We start from the raw sequence: 18,892 nt of genomic DNA on the forward strand, positions 1-18,892 counted from the left end.
GGGAGAAGACACTGCTTGCCATGGGATAGGTAGCATGGAATGTTGCTACTATTTGGGTTTCTGCCAGGTACTTGTGAGTTAGATTGGCCACTGTTGGAAACAGGGTACTGGGCTAGATGGGCCATCGGTCTGACCCAGTATGAGTATTCTTTGTTTTTATGGGAGAGTGATGGGGTCAGGCTAAGGGGTCGGGGAAGATATCGGAGCAAAAAGGAGAGTTGGAAGAGATAAAGCAAATATCCCCCATTGCATTTTTAATGGGTAATAATTAATTCTGTAAAAATAATTATCATAAAGTGAACTGTTGCACTATGAAGAATCTGATTACAACGTAACATATGTTGGTGGCAACCTTCAAATTCAAAACACTGCCAAACTCCACTACCTTACTGGATAATTTATCAGCTGGATCTTGGAACGAGACACTGAAGAGAGGGTTAAGTTAGAGTCAGATGTTGTTGGCTTCGATTCCATAGTTAGTGTGGGGGTTGGAAGTTTTGTGTATCCATCATCTACTGGGCTTCTAGATATATGCTGTTTAAAACAAACGGTCTCCTTCAAGTGTCCTACATTTGGTGTTTCTGTAATTATTAAAAAAGAAAGAAAAAAAAAGAACACAAAAGCAGTTTTATATAGCATATGTAATATAAATGTATAAGAAAATGTAACATTTCAGTTTACAACTACATATTAAAGCAGTGGTCTCCAATCTTTGTAATGTAAAGGGCCGCAGCATGAATAAGAGAAAGCTCTGAGGGCCATCATAAAATTGCAAGCTTATTTTGTAAACTGCCTTGACCTTGACCTTGACCTTGACCTTGACTAGTGCTGCCCGATTCAGAGAAAAAATTTTCAATTTGATCTGTTGAATCAATTTTTTGATTCGATTCATTTTCAATGACACATTTTATTTAACCAAGGCAATATCGTGTCAAAGATAGGAACATCCAATCTATAACATAGCTTTAAAATTAGTTAGAAGCATGGATTAAATGAATGACATTTTCCAGTTCTTATTTAGAAAGTACATATCAAGATTTAAATTTCAAATCTCTGGACGTATACATATGTTTCCACTCCAATGTCTTACTCTCTTCCTCCCTTCCCTCCACCACCATGTCCAACATTCCTCCCTTTTGCATTACTTTCCATCTATCCCACCCTTCTCTCTCCACAACATCCAATATTTCTCCCTCCCTCCTCTCTACCCCTTTCATGCCCAACAATTCTCTCTCTTTCTTCCTTTCCCCATGTACATCATCTCTCTTTCCCTCCTACTCCATGCACCTATGTCCAACCATACTCCCTTTCTCTTCAAGTTTCAAAAATTTTAATGATATAATATGGGGTGCTTGTTGCAAGATGAAAAAATGAATAAAGAATTGGAAAAAATAAAATTTGATATAATCGCTCAGACTTCTAAGCGATGTACAGGAATAAAATCATTATAAAGAAATATGGCTATAATATGTTGGTATGTCCTATTGGCAGTATCTCTTACCCTCCCTTCCCACCACCCCACCCATGAATCTCTCTTTCCCTCCCTTCCCAACTCCCAGCCCATGCAGCAACTGTCCTTCCCTATCATGCATCTATATCATGCATCTGTCCTTCCCTGCCTTCCCAACCTCCCAGCCTGTGCAGCAACTGTCCTTCCCTGACTTCCAAACACCCCAGCCCATGTAGCAACTGTCTTTCCCTTGCCTTCCCAACACCCCTCCCTGCCCTTGCAGCATCTGTCCTTCCCTGCCTTCCCAAAGCCCCAGCCATGCAGCATGTTTTTCCCTCCTTTCCCAACCTTAACTCCAGTGCCCCCTCAGCAAGATCTTGTGGCTTGACCTCTCTCTCTAACTCCCACCTACCACCTCCCCGATCACTGTAATTTTAAATCTTCGGGCAGCAGACGACAGCAGGATGACCTTGTTGCCACTGCCGGCTGCCCCAAAATTTAAAATTATAGCAGCTGGGGAGGAGGTAGGTGGAGCAGTCGGGAAAGCCATAACTGACTCGCAAAACAGGAAATTACATTAGAAAGAAGAACTCCGGCAGAGAGAAACCCTGAGTGGGCTTGTGCAGAGTAGAGAATGACACGGTGGCGGTTACCCGTGGCTAGCCGCGTTTAGCCGCAGGTAACCCGTCGAAACGGGGAAAGAAAAATAGCAGTCGCTGTGGGGACGGGGACAAGGCCATTCACCGCCCCGTGGAGCGGTGAATGGTCTTGTCTCCACAGTGAGGCATCAAGGATCGCACGGTCCCCGCAGGCCCTGCCCGCCCGATCGATCGTAGCGTTTAGCCAGCTCCCTCCCTTCACCTCACCTTAGTTTGCAGGCTATCTTTTTCGGCGACCCGCATGTGCAGCTGCTCAGTGTTCAATCTTCTGCTCTGATGCAACCGGAAACAGGAAGTTGCAGCAGAGCAGAAGATTGAACACTGAGCAGCTGCGCATGCGTGGCTCTTTGAAAGCGTGTGGGTCGCCGAAAAAGAAAGCCTGCAAACTAAGGTGAGGTGAAGGGAGGGAGCTGGCTAAACGCTACGATCGATCGGGTGGGTGGGCAGGGACCGCGCATGATCCCGGCTCACACTGGAAGCAGGGAGTGAAAGTGAAAGGGAAAAGGATTCTGGGCCAAGGGGATGAAGAGGGAAAGAAAAACCCACAGCAGGAAAGAAAGGGGAGGACAGGCAGGTGAGCCAGATGCTGGAAGCAGGGGGGGAGGGGAGAAAGAGCGAAAGAACCTAGATGGGGTTGAAAAGAAGAGACACACTGGTATGGAAGAGGAAGATAGGGGAAATCTGGACACAGGAAGGTAACAGAAAGAGGGGAAATTATGTGCATGGGGGCATAGGGACAGAGACATAAAGGGGACATGCCATGGGGATGGTATATGGACACAGGGGGGGGCAATGGCAGATACATAGGGGAGATATTAGAAATGGGGAATATAGGGGCACAGAAGCGAGATGGTTTGTGGGGATGGGACAGGGACCGAGCTCGCAGGCTCCAGTGGCTTGCACAAATTACATTGTAACGTGCCACGAAAATAAGAGGGAGGAAGGTAGATAGGCCATGCAAAAAGAGCTGAAGGGTGGTAGAAAGGAACAGATGGTAAAGGAGGGAGGGAAGGGTGGTGGTGGAAAGGAATAGAACAGACATTGAAGGAGGGTGGAGAGGAACAGACCCTGAAGGGAAATGTGGAAGACAGAGTGGGGAGAAGATGCTGGAAGGGAAGAAGACAGATGCCAGACTATGGGGGAGCGGAGGGAAGAAGATGGGTGCTAGACCAATTGGGGGGGGTGAAGGGAGAGGCACAGTAACAGCAAATGGAAGACGCAGAGAGAAGACATACAGTGGATGGAAAGAATTGAATGAGAAGATGTGGAAAGTGGAAAGCAGAAACCAGACAACAAAGGTAGAAAAAAAAAAATTCTATTTATTTATTTATTTTTTGCATTAGGATAAAGTAGTATATTAGTTGTGTTGATAAAAATTTATAAACAAAGTCCTGCCAGCTGAACATCTCTTTCTCTAGTTCAGCAGCAGGAACTTTGATTTATAAGAAAGGAATAAGCTAAATATTACAGTACTAAGGCTTATATGGATGCTGCGGGGACGGTGACGGGGCAGTGAATGGGATGGCAGTGGCGGTGACGGGGCGGTGAAAGGGATGGCGGTGATGGTGACGGGGCGGTGAAGGGAACTGTGGTGACGGGGTGGTACAGAGGATGGTGGGCCGGGGACGGGGCGGTGACGGGGACAGATTTTTCCCCGTGTCATTCTCTAGTGCAGAGTACATCGGTGGCAAGGGGGCTAAGAAAGAACTTCATACATAGTAACATACATAGTAATATAGTAGATGATGGCAGATAAAGACCCGAATGGTCCATCCAGTCTGCCCAACCTGATTCAATTTAATTTTTTTTATTTTTTCTTCTTAGCTTTACCCAGTACTGTGCTTGGGTTCCAACTGCCGAAATCTCTGTTAAGACTTACTCCAGCCCATCTACACCCTCCCAGCCATTGAAGCCCTCCCCAGCCCATCCTCCACCAAACAGCCATATACAAACTCAGACCGTGCAAGTCTGCCCAGTACTGGCCTAGTTCAATATTTAATCTTATTTTCTGATTCTAGATCCTTTGTGTTCATCCCACGCTTCTTTGAACTCAGTCACAGTTTTACTCTCCACTACCTCTCTCGGGAGCGCATTCCAGGCATCCACCACCCTCTCCGTAAAGTAGAATTTCCTAACATTGCCTTTGAATCTACCACCCCTCAACCTCAAATTATGTCCTCTGGTTTTACCATTTTCCTTTCTCTGAAAAAGATTTTGTTCTACGTTAATACCCTTCAAGTATTTGAACGTCTGAATCATATCTCCCCTGTCTTTCCTTTCCTCTAGGGTATACATATTCAGGGCTTCCAGTCTCTCCTCATACGTCTTCTGGCGCAAGCCTCCTATCATTTTCGTCGCTCTCCTCCGGACCGCCTCAAGTCTTCTTACGTCCTTCGCCAGATACGATCTCCAAAATTGAACATAATACTCCAAGTGGGGCCTTACCTATGACCTGTACAGGGGCATCAGCACCTTCTTCCTTCTACTGACTACGCCTCTCTTTATACAGCCCAGCATCCTTATGGCAACAGCCACTGCCTTGTCACACTGTTTTTTCACCTTTAGATCTTCGGACACTATCACCCCAAGGTCCCTCTCCCCGTCCATGCATATCAGCTTCTCTCCTCCCAGCATATACGGTTCCTTCCTATTATTAATCCCATACCATTGCTGATGAATCGGTGAGTCCAGTTTTTTTGGGGAAAATGAATCGATTCACCCAAAGTGAATCGGTGAATCAAGCAGCTCTAGTTCAGATTGAGTATTAATCATTAAAAATTAATATTAATATTGATTCTATAACACTTCAAGGATATATTTTTTAAACTCACTTTATTCTGGATTGTTAACATAGTAACATAGTAACATAGTAGATGACGGCAGATAAAGACCCGAATGGTCCATCCAGTCTGCCCAACCTGATTCAATTTAAAAATTTTTTTTTTTTTTTTTTTTTTTCCTTCTTAGCTATTTCTGGGCGAGAATCCAAAGCTTTACCCGGTACTGTGCTTGGGTTCCAACTGCCGAAATCTCTGTTAAGACTTACTCCAGCCCATCTACACCCTCCCAGCCATTGAAGCCCTCCCCTGCCCATCCTCCTCCAAACGGCCATACACAGACACAGACCGTACAAGTCTGCCCAGTAACTGGCCTAGTTCAATCTTTAATATTATTTTCTGATTCTAAATCTTCTGTGTTCATCCCACGCTTCTTTGAACTCAGTCACAGTTTTACTCTCCACCACCTCTCTCGGGAGCGCATTCCAGGCATCCACCACCCTCTCCGTAAAGTAGAATTTCCTAACATTGCCCCTGAATCTACCACCCCTCAACCTCAAATTATGTCCTCTGGTTTTACCATTTTCCTTTCTCTGGAAAAGATTTTGTTCTACGTTAATACCCTTTAAGTATTTGAACGTCTGAATCATATCTCCCCTGTCTCTCCTTTCCTCTAGGGTATACATATTCAGGGCTTCCAGTCTCTCCTCATATGTCTTCTGGTGCAAGCCTCCTATCATTTTCGTCGCCCTCCTCTGGACCGCCTCAAGTCTTCTTACGTCTTTCGCCAGATACGGTCTCCAAAACTGAACACAATACTCCAAGTGGGGCCTCACCAATGACCTGTACAGGGGCATCAACACCTTCTTTCTTCTACTGACTACGCCTCTCTTTATACAGCCCAGAATCCTTCTGGCAGCAGCCACTGCCTTGTCACACTGTTTTTTTCGCCTTTAGATCTTCGGACACTATCACCCCAAGGTCCCTCTCCCCGTCCGTGCATATCAGCTTCTCTCCTCCCAGCATATACGGTTCCTTCCTATTATTAATCCCCAAATGCATTACTCTGCATTTCTTTGCATTGAATTTTAGTTGCCAGGCATTAGACCATTCCTCTAACTTTTGCAGATCCTTTTTCATATTTTCCACTCCCTCTTCGGTGTCTACTCTGTTACAAATCTTGGTATCATCTGCAAAAAGGCACACTTTTCCTTCTAACCCTTCAGCAATGTCACTTACATACATATTGAACAGGATTGGCCCCAGCACCGAACCCTGAGGGACTCCACTAGTCACCTTTCCTTCCTTCGAGCGACTTCCATTAACCACCACCCTCTGGCGTCTGTCCGACAGCCAGTTTCTGACCCAGTTCACCACTTTGGGTCCTAACTTCAGCCCTTCAAGTTTGTTCAACAGCCTCCTATGAGGAACTGTATCAAAGGCTTTGCTGAAATCCAAATAAATTACATCTAGCATATGTCCTCGATCCAGCTCTCTGGTTACCCAATCAAAAAATTCAATCAGGTTCGTTTGGCACGATTTACCTTTTGTAAAGCCATGTTGCCTCGGATCCTGTAACCCATTAGATTCAAGGAAATACACTATCCTTTCTTTCAGCAACACTTCCATTATTTTTCCAACAACTGAAGTGAGGCTCACCGGCCTGTAGTTTCCTGCTTCATCCCTGTGACCACTTTTATGAATAGGGACCACATCCGCTCTCCTCCAATCCCCAGGAATCACTCCCGTCTCCAGAGATTTGTTGAACAAGTCTTTAATAGGACTCGCCAGAACCTCTCTGAGTTCCCTTAGTATCCTGGGATGGATCCCATCTGGTCCCATCGCTTTGTCCACCTTCAGTTTTTCAAGTTGCTCATAAACACCCTCCTCCGTGAACGGCGCAGAATCTACTCCATTTTCTCGTGTAACTTTGCCGGACAATCTCGGTCCTTCTCCAGGATTTTCTTCTGTGAACACAGAACAGAAGTATTTGTTTAGCACATTTGCTTTCTCCTCATCACTCTCCACATATTTGTTCCCAGCATCTTTTAGCCTAGCAATTCCATTTTTTATCTTCCTCCTTTCACTAATATATCTGAAAAAATTTTTATCTCCCTTTTTTACATTTTTAGCCATTTGTTCTTCCGCCTGTGCCTTCGCCAAACGTATCTCTCTCTTGGCTTCTTTCAGTTTCACTCTGTAGTCCTTTCTGCTCTCCTCTTCTTGGGTTTTTTTATATTTCATGAACGCCAACTCTTTCGCCTTTATTTTCTCAGCCACTAGGTTGGAGAACCATATTGGCTTCCTTTTTCTTTTGTTTTTATTGATTTTCTTCACATAAAGGTCCGTAGCCATTTTTATCGCTCCTTTCAGCTTAGACCACTGTCTTTCCACTTCTCTTATGTCCTCCCATCCTAACAGCTCTTTCTTCAGGTACTTTCCCATTGCATTAAAGTCCGTACTTTTGAAATCTAGGACTTTAAGTATCGTGCGGCCGCTCTCCACTTTAGCCGTTATATCAAACCAAACCGTTTGATGATCGCTACTACCCAGGTGAGCACCCACTCGAACATTAGAGATACTCTCTCCATTTGTGAGGACCAGATCCAATATCGCTTTTTCCCTTGTGGGTTCCGTCACCATTTGTCTGAGCAGAGCCTCTTGAAAGGCATCCACAATCTCCCTACTTCTTTCCGATTCCGCAGACGGAACATTCCAGTCCGCATCCGGCAGGTTGAAATCTCCCAACAGCAGAACCTCCTCTTTCCTTCCAAACTTTTGGATATCCACAATCAGATCCTTATCAATTTGCTGCGATTGAGTCGGAGGTCTGTAGACTACACCCACGTAGATAGAAGTTCCATCTTCTCTTTTCAGAGCAATCCATATCGCTTCTTCCTCTCCCCAGGTCCCTTGCATTTCGGTCGCTTGGATATTGATCTTTACATAGAGAGCTACTCCTCCACCTTTATGACCATCTCTGTCCTTCCTAAAAAGATTATATCCCGGTATGTTTGCATCCCATCCATGTGATTCACTGAACCATGTCTCTGTGATAGCAACAATATCTAGATCTGCCTCTAATATCAGGGCTTGCAGATCATGAACTTTGTTGCTTAGACTGCGAGCATTTGTGGTCATCGCTTTCCAGCTATTTTTCAAATTCCATAAATGAGACATCTGAGTAACATACTTAAAAGATTGTTTCCATTTACAATATCAAGTGAGCAAGATTGAAATTAACACATTTACAAGATTTGAAGAGCATTTCAGCCTACTGTTTGAGGGCTGCAATTGAGGACTTCAGGGTTCACATGATACAGACCACTGTATTAAGGTATTTAAATGATCAACTGTAAGCAAAGCATTTTGTAGAGATTTTAGAAAGTTGATGAGATGAAAAAATAAGCTTAGTTCATTACAGGCAGAATATACAACAAAGCATTGATAAAGAAATCTAAGAAAGAATATGAAAAGAAACTTGTAAAAGAGGCAAAAACTCATAACTATTTTTTTAGGTACATCAGATGCAGAAAACCTGTGAGGGACTTTTGGATGATCAAGGAGCAAAAGGGGCGCTCAGGGAGGATAAGGCCACAGCGGAGTGACTGAATGAATTCTTTGCTTCGGTCTTTACGGGAAATGGTTTTCAAGGGTGTGCTCATCCCCCCTTAACATGTATTCAGTCCTACATGCAGTACATAGGAATTATCTCACTGTTACCATTCATCTTTCAATCGGTTGTTCTGCCTATCTGCTATATGTGAATTCATTTTTTTACTATCCTTCCACTATGTATGTACTGAATGTATTTGCCCTGTGCAATGAATGTATTGTATCTCTAGCTGCTATACTTATATTGCCTTATCGTTCACCTTGCTACTGTGCTCACAGTGACCCTTCAAAAGCGCGCCGGACACTGGCGCGCTGATAATCTTGCAGTGACATTGGCGTGCAAGACAGATGTGCACCGCCTTTCAGGCCTTCCTGTTTGTGCTGTGAGGGAAGGTGGGGGGAGAACCCCCCACTAAACTTACAAGTCCTCGTGCTCCCATTGGTGAGTGTGTGAAAAACTCCCAAAGAGCAAAAACGGAAAGGACAATGGGAGTTTTCAGTGTACTGGGGGGATTTCCCCCAAACCCTCCTCCCAATAGGAGCACGAAGACTGCCCCCAAACTTAAATCAGCAGGAAGGAAGCCTATTCCCTCTTACCTCAGCATAACCGGATCTCCCCACACCCCACAATCTGACATGAGCCCCCCGTACCTTAATTCAGATGACAGCAGGAGGGATGCCCACATCCTCTTGCCTCAGCATAACCAGACCCTTCCCAATATCCCATATCCCATGACACAACCTGCCACCCCAAACCTTATTGAGATAACAGCAGGAGAGATGCCCACTCCCTCCTGCCTTGGCATAACCACCCCCCCCCCACATCCAATGACCTGACCTGAATCTCCCCAACCCTACTTTGAAAATCTGCAAGAGGGATGCCCACTTCCTCCTGCCTCGGCATAACCAGACTCACCACATCCCATAACCTGAACCAACCCCACATACCTTATTTGGATGACGGCAAAAGGGATGCCCACTTCCTCCTGCTGGCAGGCCAGCCTCTTCAAAATGGCATGCCATCCCCTTTCCGGTGCGCACTGGGAGATGCCTAAGGCACTGATTGGCCCAAGCATCTAAGGTCATTCCCATAGGAGGGGTCTCTGGTTTCTGAACCAGAATCTTAGGCCCCTCCCAGTATATCCCACTTGAAAACTCGACTGGGCTGGGGCCTTCAAGAACCATTATTGCCCTATCAAATGTATCATGTCCAATGATTCATTGCCTCAAATAAGTGTTATATCTTAAAAGAAATGTAATACTATTCTAACCATTAGAAGGGGATAAAGAAATTATACCTTTTGGGGCTCTGGTAAGAGGCACAGGGTCAGAGATGTAATCCTCAGGACAGATTAAATTATGTTTCTTCAGAAGATCATTATTCACACACCATCTGAAGTAAGAGTCAACTTGAATATAAAAAAACACAAGTTAAAAGAGTACAGATTCTAAGTGTCATCTTATTAAAATTATTGTGGTTAAGAAAAAATAAAAAAAAACATTCAACTTTAGGTTCTTAACACTTGTTGACATTTTTTGCCTACATAAAGCAAAATGGACAACCCATAATAGCTGTCCTCTGAGGAGAGCAGAATATAAAGAGATTATGTACTTACCCTGGTAAGCTCTTTTCCAGTAGATAGATGAGACATTCTAGACAGTAGGGTTATTTCCCTTTAGACGCATGGTTACAGAAGGAATCCACTCTGGCTCTTTCACTTTGCCTCTATAGTACTTCACTGATCAGTTTAGCGCCCTCTACAGTTAGTACTCAAGTACAGAGGAGTGCCAAATATAGTGCTCCCCCGATCATTCGCAGTTGGCGGTTCACGGTCCCGGTAATTCGCATTTCCAACCATGAATGACCAGGCAGGGGAGACAGGAGAGGGCATCTGGAGCGCCAGCGAGTGAAGGAAATCACTCACTGTATGCTCTGACTGCCTCTTCCTGTACTAAAGTCGGGCCTTACCAATCAGGAGCTGCATGTCCCAGCAGAGCACTCTCAGGAGCACTCTCAGGAGAATTAAACTGCTCCAGGACTAGAATAAATATATCAGGGTACCAGGGGAAAGTAGCAAGTATATATTACAAAGTCAGGAGAAAGAAGTGGCCGGAGCCGACAGAGAGAACAAAAAGTTCTCCCATAAAGGGCTGGCAAAGCCGCAAATTCAAATAGGCACAGGCTTGTGTGAGCATTTCCAGGCTCCCAAAACCCCAGAAGGATCCACAGATCCAGCACACAGTCCCTGATTTCCCATCTCGGGAAACGCTACACCTGTAAATAAGAGGTCAACAAGTAAATCATCTGCACCTGGATCCCCCAGATCAGGGTCAAGCAGCGCAAGCATTATGGTGAGTCTAGGACATGTCGAAAAGAGTAACGCCCCTGAGAGACACCATGTAGATGGATTGGGACCGCGCAGGGGGAAAAACACAGTGATCTGAAATCCAGAGCATATCCTGGGGCATAGCTCACATAAATGTGGTGAAACTGAACTTTCTGAGGATGTGCAAGATCTGCAGCATGGTGGATGGGATTACCAGCTGTGCCAAGCCCCGAAAACCATGAAGACTAGCTGAGCATTTGGTCACCTGCTTCAGCAGGGAAAAGATGAAACTGGATGCTGTGGCCCCTCCCCCAGCTACGCCACACAACATGTGGCAAAAAATGCTATAAAAGTGCCAAAATTGCGCAAACCTGGCAAGAATACACATGAGGCGAGCCCAAGGACTCCATCCCAGCAAGTCTCCAGGCAAATTTTGAAGATTTGAAGAAGCAGGGAACTTATAAATAAAATTGCTAAAAAACCAAGATGGCCGCCATCACAAAATTCACACCAAAATTGTTATATTTTTCACATTTCCCAAACTTTAAAAATGACAATTTTAGGATTTCTCAGGAGAGGGAACATAGGGAATAATCAGAAACACTCAAAACCCCACTTTTCACACCTCCCCCGATGTCAGCTTGTGTACTTCCTGTAACTTGACAGGATCAGTTAGAAGTGCTGGAAGCCTGCATTCAGCTCCCACATAGTAGCTGGAAGAGAATAATCACTGCCACAAAGCTGGGAATGTTCCTACAAAGCTGACATTTGGGTTGCCAGTCAGATTCCAATGTCTGACTATACCTCCATCCTCGCGGACCATCGAATGTGCACCAGAACAAGCGGAGGTACAACAACACAGCCTGTAAGCCCTGCAAGCCTAACAACCTGCGCTCAACCCCTGATTAACAGAAGGTGAGACCACTTCAGGGATGGCCCTGAGCTCCAGAGAAAACTATGCAGGCTGGTCAACAAGTACCTACAAAGGGATCTGCCTGTCAGCTACAGACCGAAATCTGTAAATTCTCAAGCAGGCACAGCTTTAAAATCGCTTCAAGCACTAAATTACCCGGAAAGGGGATGAAATTACATCGCATTAAAACAATAAAATTGGGAGAGCAGAACACACACAACTACATCTGTGCTTGCTGAAGGAAAAAAAACTGTAGAGGGCTAAACTGATCAGTGAAGTACTATAGAGGTAGAGTAAAAGATCCAGAGTGGAATTCTTCTGGAACCATATGACTAAAGGGAAATAACCCTACTGTTTAGAATGTCTCATCTATTACACTGGAACATGTTTTACAATTGAGTGGCATAATCTGGAAAAGTTCATATCAGAGCTGTGTTTACAAGCTGAAAAGCTTCCAAGAGGGCTCAGCTGAGGGTGCACAGGACCACCAGCACCTGCTATATAAGGCTTGAGGAGGCTAAATCTCCCCATGCCCCTTCCTCACCTCCTTTCCACTGCCACCTCCACCACTATTGCTGCTACTCATGACTAAGGTGACTATACGTCCCGTTTTGAATGGGACCGTCCCGTTTTTGAATCCCCTGTCCCGTTGTCCCCACACACAGCTTCGGGACGCCGAAATGTCACATTTACAGGGACAGCGTCCCGAAGCTGTGCGCAGGGACAACGGGACAGGCGATCGCTTCCCCTCCCTCCCTGCCACGCCAAAGCTAGCCTCTAAAGTTAAAAGGGGATAGATTCCGTACAAACGTAAGGAAGTTCTTCTTCACCCAGAGAGTGGTAGAGAGCTGGAATGCTCTGCCGGAGTCTGTTATAAGGGAAAACACCCTCCAGGAATTCAAGACAAGGTTGGATAAGTTCCTGCTGAACCAGAATGAACGCAGGTAGGGTTGATCTCGGTTAGGGCACTGGTCTTTGACCTGGGGGCCACCGTATGAGCGGACTGCTGGGCACGATGGACGATGGGTCTGACCCAGCAGCAGCAATTTTTATGTTCTTATGAAAGAGGATTTTTGTTATTTACTCAAGTTGTGTTTTAAACTAAAAACCATAATAATTCTTTTTTTTTTTTTTTATAAATAGTTATACAAATTTTGGTTTAGAGATTTTTTTTTTTTTTACAAACTTTAAGGGACATCAGTTCCATAGATGTGTATTAAACGAACAAGATTTATAAGGAATAGAATTTACAATTGTTATTTTCTTTCTTTTTTTTTTTCTATTTAGAAGTTTTCACATCCAGGACAAACAATAACCAGCAAATAGTCAAAGCAAAAAGCCAAAAGCCAACTCGCACAAACAAAATAATGACATCAACCACCTACAACTGCTATTTTCAATTTGCTTTGTCTATGTGGTGCATTGAAAATTATTTATGTTTCTTTGTATAGAAGAGTTTAACAGAAAAGATCAGATAAATGATTCACAGAGCTATTCTTAGTTAAAACCAAAAGAATCTCACTTAAACCAATCAAATAAAGACATGAACTCCATTTTGTGTTATACTAATCTAAACCCATACCCAAGAATGCAGAGCTTTGCCTTAGACTCAACAGAAGTGATCATCACTTCAGGGACCAGGGGATGCATTTCTGGACATGGAGCTCCCCTGATATATATGTAAGAAAAAATGTCTGCATTTGAGCTACTAAACCAAATTTTTTCATTGCTCTCATAATTTATTATGCATGTGTGAGTTTTGTTTTATTATCCGTCTTCACTGTGAGTAGGGCTCCTTTTACTAAGGTGTGCTAGCGTTTTTAGTGCACGCTGAAGATTAGCGCATGCAAACCCTGCGCTAAACTAAAAATACTAACGCAAGCTCTATGGAGGCGTTAACATCTAGCGTGCGCGGCATTGTAGCCCGCGCTAAAACCGCTAGGGCACCTTAGTAAAAGGAGTCCTAAGTAGGAGGCTCATGAGTATACCAGGAATGATTCCTTTTTCCTTTATCTCTTGCTTATTATAATTTGCGCTGCTGGAGTCATTAACACTTTCTGGTCACACAGAGAGAAAATGTGGTTGAATTTAATTGTCAGGCATAGCAGTTGTAAGCACATATGTATATGTTTGGGAAAACAAAGAGAGGTAACAGATAATCTACAGGTGGGCTGGTTCCAGACCTTGGAATCTCTTAATTTAGTAAAAAAATAATCATTTTTGTTCAATAATTTTTATTGAATTTGGAAAAAGAATAGCAATGAACAATCAAGAATAACATATCCTAACAAAGGTGTAGTATAACAAAACAAGAAGGTGCTTTCAAACGTCAGGCTGGTACGTTAGTATGTAAAGAGTTATGGCAAAACCCCAACACCATACCATACAAAAGTATAAAAAGTGTAAATGCAATACCAAACTGCAATGTCCAGTAACATGCAAAATAAAAAAGGTTTTGTTTTTTTTAATGCAAAACAAAAGAATGAAAAGGAGATTAAATCTGACAGAGTTTAGAAATTGGTGTTCTGCCATATGAAATTCTAACTGTGCCACATGTGAGATAATTCCACTAGAGATGAACTGAGAGCTACATAGTCACTACTGCTGCCCGATTCAGGAAAAAAAAATTTTGATTCGATTCGATTCAGCCTATTGAATCGATTTTTTGATTTGATTTTTCTGCTCAATTGGGTGGTTTTTTTCCAAACATCCTGGTGGGTTTATTTTATAGCCTCTTCACCCCTTTGCCCTCTCTGGTCCTGCGGTGTAAACAAAACAAACAAATAAAAAATACTAATGGAATGCCTCTTTTCACTCTAGGCGTTTAGAGGCAGGATAAAGGCCTAAGCTGGTTTTAGATACATTTAAAACCAGCTTTGATTCTTGGTACTTGAACAATCTGGCTTTTTGATCGTCCAAGTACCGATTTAGGCCACTTTTTGAACCTTTTTTTTAATTATTATTATGAGCCCCTTATTACCCAGGAACAACCCCTCCCCCCAAAAAAAAATAAAACAAAACATTTTGTTATAGTGAAATCAGCTGATTAAAAGGAATATTCTAGAATAGATCCTCTGAGAAATACAGAGGAAACAGAGCAGTTTTTTAAACCCCATCAAGCAAACTGATTTCACCACATTCTCCGGCAACGAATTCCAGAGTTTAGTTACACGTTGTGTGAAGAAATATTTTCTCCGGTTTGTTTTAAATCTACTATTTACTAACTTTATCGCATACCCCCTAGTCCTAGTATTTTTGGAAAGCGTGAATAAGCGTTTCACATCTACCCTTTCTACTCCACTCAGTATTTTATAGACCTCTATCATATCACCCCTGAGCCATCTCTTCTCCAAACTGAAGAGCCCTAGCCACTTTAGCCTTTCCTCATAGGGAAGGTGTCTCATTCTTTTTATCATTTTTGTCGCCCTTCTCTGTACCTTTTCTAATTCCCCTGTATCTTTTTGGAGATACAGCGACCAGAACTGCACATTGTATTCAAGTTGCAGCTGTACCATAGAGCGATAGAAGAGCATTATAACATTTTCATCTTTGTTTTTCATTCCTTTCCTGATAATTCCTAACATTCTATTTCCTTTCTTAGCCGCCGCCGCACATTGAGCTGAGGGTTCCAACGTATCCTCAACAATGACACCTAGATCCTTTTCCTGGGCAGTGACTCCTAACATAGAACCCAGCATCACGTAGCTATAGTTCGGGTTCCTCTTTCCCAAAATGCATCACTTTGCACTTGCTCACATTAAACGTCTTCTGCTCTTTTGATGCCACAGTATCACAAGGTCCTCTTGCAATTTTTCACAATCTTCTTGCGATTTAACTACTTTGAACAATTTTGTATAATCAGCAAATTTAATTATCTCACTTGTTGTTCCTGTCTCTAGATCGTTGATAAATATGTTGATATCAACAATGAGGGAGCGATGCATTTGCAATCCCTTCTCATGCAGGTGAGCTGCTACCAAAACCATCTCTGTGGTGAAGGTTCGAGGAGCCATCACCAGACCTAAGAGCTGAAAATTGATAAAGATGGTCCAGAACATGAAATCTGACAAACCTTCTGTGGTCTGGGAAAATAAGTCCAATTGTTAGAGACTTTCTTTGGCATGATAAAGTATTTATTTATTTTAAAAATTTCTATACCGTTTACAGCTAAATGGTTAACAGGATATACATGCCATAGTTTTAAAACATAATAAAATGAAACAAGTCTTATAATTCATAGCTAAAAAATTCTAACATAGCTTTGCATCGAAACAGAGCTTAAGCATGTCGTAGACACAAATTAATAGCGTATCTGTGGATCATAAACGGTTCATCAGGTTTACCAAAAAAAAAAAGATATGTCTAAAAGAAAGCATCAGCAAATAACTGTGTTTTAAGTAATTTCTAAACATACCCCTCTCACAATAGTTCTGTATCTGTCCTACCAGAGAGTTCCAAATCTTAACTCCTGCACAACAAAAAGTATCAACTAACCTTGAATTCACAGTCATCTTCAGTAGAGCCAAGTTCTCAGAATGCAAAGATCTTTTTGGAATGTAACTAGATAAGTTATTTTTAAATAACTCTGAAATATTTCCGTATCTCCCCAAGCCTGAGTTTGGGAGACACAGGCTCTATGGCCTGAATATAAAGCATGATGTGCAACCGCCTTTTCTGGGTGCCCTGCGGGAGAGCCCACAAATCAATCTATTAGAGGCCTGGCAAATTCCAGCTTGTAGCTGGACCGCATAAAGTCCAGAACCCAACGGCCGGGCAAACTCTGAACCCAGGCCTGCACAAACGCCAAGGAACTGCCCCCTATATGAAGAGGAACCTCCCTTGGCCTGGTGTCATTGCAATTTGTTGGTGGAAGAAACAGCACGGAAAGTGGAGGCCTGGCTAGGCCTGGTTATGGAGAACCACTGCCTGTAGCCCTGGGAGAATCTCTGCAATGTGGAATTGGGACATTGTTGAGAATGCCTGGAACCACGAAAACAAGAGTGCCCTGAGTCTCTAGGTCTACTAACAGGCAGAGTCTTGGGGCTACAGTCCACCACACAGTTCATGAGATCATCCAGGCCTTTATCAAATAAGAAATGCTCCAAAAAAGGAAGTCTGGCAAGAGTAGCTTTAGAGGTAGAAATGCAGCCCATTGTCCGATCCAGAGCACTCTATGAGCAGAAATAGAATAAGTTGACACTTTACCCAGAACACATATAATGTCATAGAGAGTTTCATCTGCATAATCTACACTGGGTAAAAGAAACTGAGCGGCTGGTTCATCTCCCTCACTCTCCTAAGTGCACAGCCTGAACAAACAAGCACGTGTGACAAAGGATGCCACCGAGGCAGCCTTGACTCCCAAAAAGCCACTGCCTAAAAAAGTTACCTGAAAACTACATCCACTTGGTGGTCCTACATATTCTTCAGCACCACACCGGCTTTGAAGTATGCTTAGAAACCTGTGCAACCAAGCAATCCACTTTAGGCTGACTAAAAAGTTGCAGACACTCCTGTGTCATAGGATACAGCCGTGACATAGCTCTCACTATTTTGAGACACCCTTCAGGAGAATCCCACTGCTCCCAATCAAGAGAATAATGTCCAGATGCCAGGGAAATGCTGATAACTGAATCCTCACTCCACTCGAGAGGAGGAGGCAGAAGGAGCTGGCTGTGTGTATAAACTGAGCTCCGAAATGAGATCTGGTAAGACAGCACTTAAATAAATGCAGAACAGTGGGATCATCCCCAGGTTCCAAAGTCAAAATAGGATCTAAAGTGCCAGCACACGTTCATGGGTCTCCAGACAGAAGAGGCGCATCCATAGACAATAAGGGAACAGTAAGATTATCCTCATCATTGGTAACCCCTGCAAACAGGTTTCCCAAGGCCTGAGCAGCAGCAGTCTATGAAGTAGTTGTGCCTTGAAAGGTTACACCTTGATTAGACAAGTCCAGCACGTAGCAGGACTGTGCAGGCAGAGCTCAGCTCTCCTGAAAGGCTTTCCACAATAAATGAATAAATTCTGCAAAGAAAGCCATACCAGGGAGCAAGGAGTCACCCTGTGATGATTCCACTTTGCGCTGCTTGGGCTGTGGGGTGTCTGTGTCCTGTCGCATGGAATGGTCACCATATCCAGGCCCTGAAAATAGAGAAAGCCGCCCCAGTGGGCTAGCCACCCTTTTTGTCAGCTGAGCATGCTCAGGAGAGATTAAGCTGGCTGCTCTCACCTCTCCAATCCATCCATCTCAACCAGTTTTGAGGCAAATAATTAAGTTTTAGAAATGCAGGGAACTTTTGGAAAAAAAAGATTGCTAAAAATTTAAGATGGCCACCAGCAAGATTTTCACGCCTACTAACTTCCCAAAGTCAAAACCCAGCAAATTTAGTATTTTTTCAGGAGGGGAAACACAGGGAAACATGTAGAAACCCTTTAAAATTATTTTTTGATTCCCCCCCCCAATCCGATTCACCTCACAGGCTGTTAACAGCCTTACTCAGTGTGACCTGTGCTGCAGCCTGCCTCAGCTCTGTACAGTAGCTGGAATGAGAAGAAATCACAGCCTCATGCTGTGTACAGAAATAATGTGAAATGCTTCTTCAATGCTGATCTCCAGGCTGTCAGCCATACATGGCGTCTGACTGTATCTCCACCTGGACGCGCTACAGAAAGGGGGAGGTGTAAAAATGAAGCCTCCTTACAGCCTGCACTCAAACCACTGCTAAGCAGTAGGTAAAGGGGGAAAGCGGGGATGGCCCCAAAGTCCAAAATTACATGTGCAGGCTGGCTAATAGGTACCACCAAGGATTGGCTTGTCAGCTACAGACCGCAGTCTGCTTCTTTTCTATGGAGGCAGAGCTAATATTGAAACTGTTAAGCTCCGAGTACTTAAAAAATATAATCGAAAAAGATACCAAATAAAATAAATCAAGGGGAGAGCAGAACAGAAACACTCCTTCAGGTTCGCGCACAGAAAGGAAAAACTTCAGGTGGCATTAGACCCCCGGTGAAGTAGGAGGTCGCAGAAAAAAATCCTGCTGCCTATGGCTTGTGGCCATGGGGAGATAACCTGCTTGTCCAGAATGATACGCCTATTGCTCTAGAACAGTAGTTCCCAACCCTGTCCTGGAGGACCAGCAGGCCAATCG

General features: G+C 43.7%; 1 protein-coding gene across 3 annotated transcripts in view; it reads right to left on the reverse strand.

Annotated features, from left to right (window-relative positions):
- The window catches only part of DLEC1 (DLEC1 cilia and flagella associated protein), a 386,841-nt gene that overhangs the window by 349,676 nt on the left and 18,273 nt on the right, over nucleotides 1-18,892 (reverse strand). For 2 of the 3 annotated variants that reach the window (XM_033931738.1, XM_033931737.1), the window contains exons 5-6: nucleotides 9,800-9,910; nucleotides 391-581 (exon numbers count right to left, since the gene is read on the reverse strand). In XM_033931738.1, coding sequence (XP_033787629.1) covers nucleotides 391-581; nucleotides 9,800-9,910 — 302 coding nt within the window. Of the gene's footprint in view, nucleotides 1-385; nucleotides 582-9,799; nucleotides 9,911-18,892 lie in introns of those variants that run through there. The other variant, XM_033931739.1, reaches the window with a different exon arrangement.

The sequence above is a fragment of the Geotrypetes seraphini genome, chromosome 2 (assembly GCF_902459505.1).
Source record: "Geotrypetes seraphini chromosome 2, aGeoSer1.1, whole genome shotgun sequence".
NCBI lineage: Eukaryota > Metazoa > Chordata > Amphibia > Gymnophiona > Dermophiidae > Geotrypetes > Geotrypetes seraphini.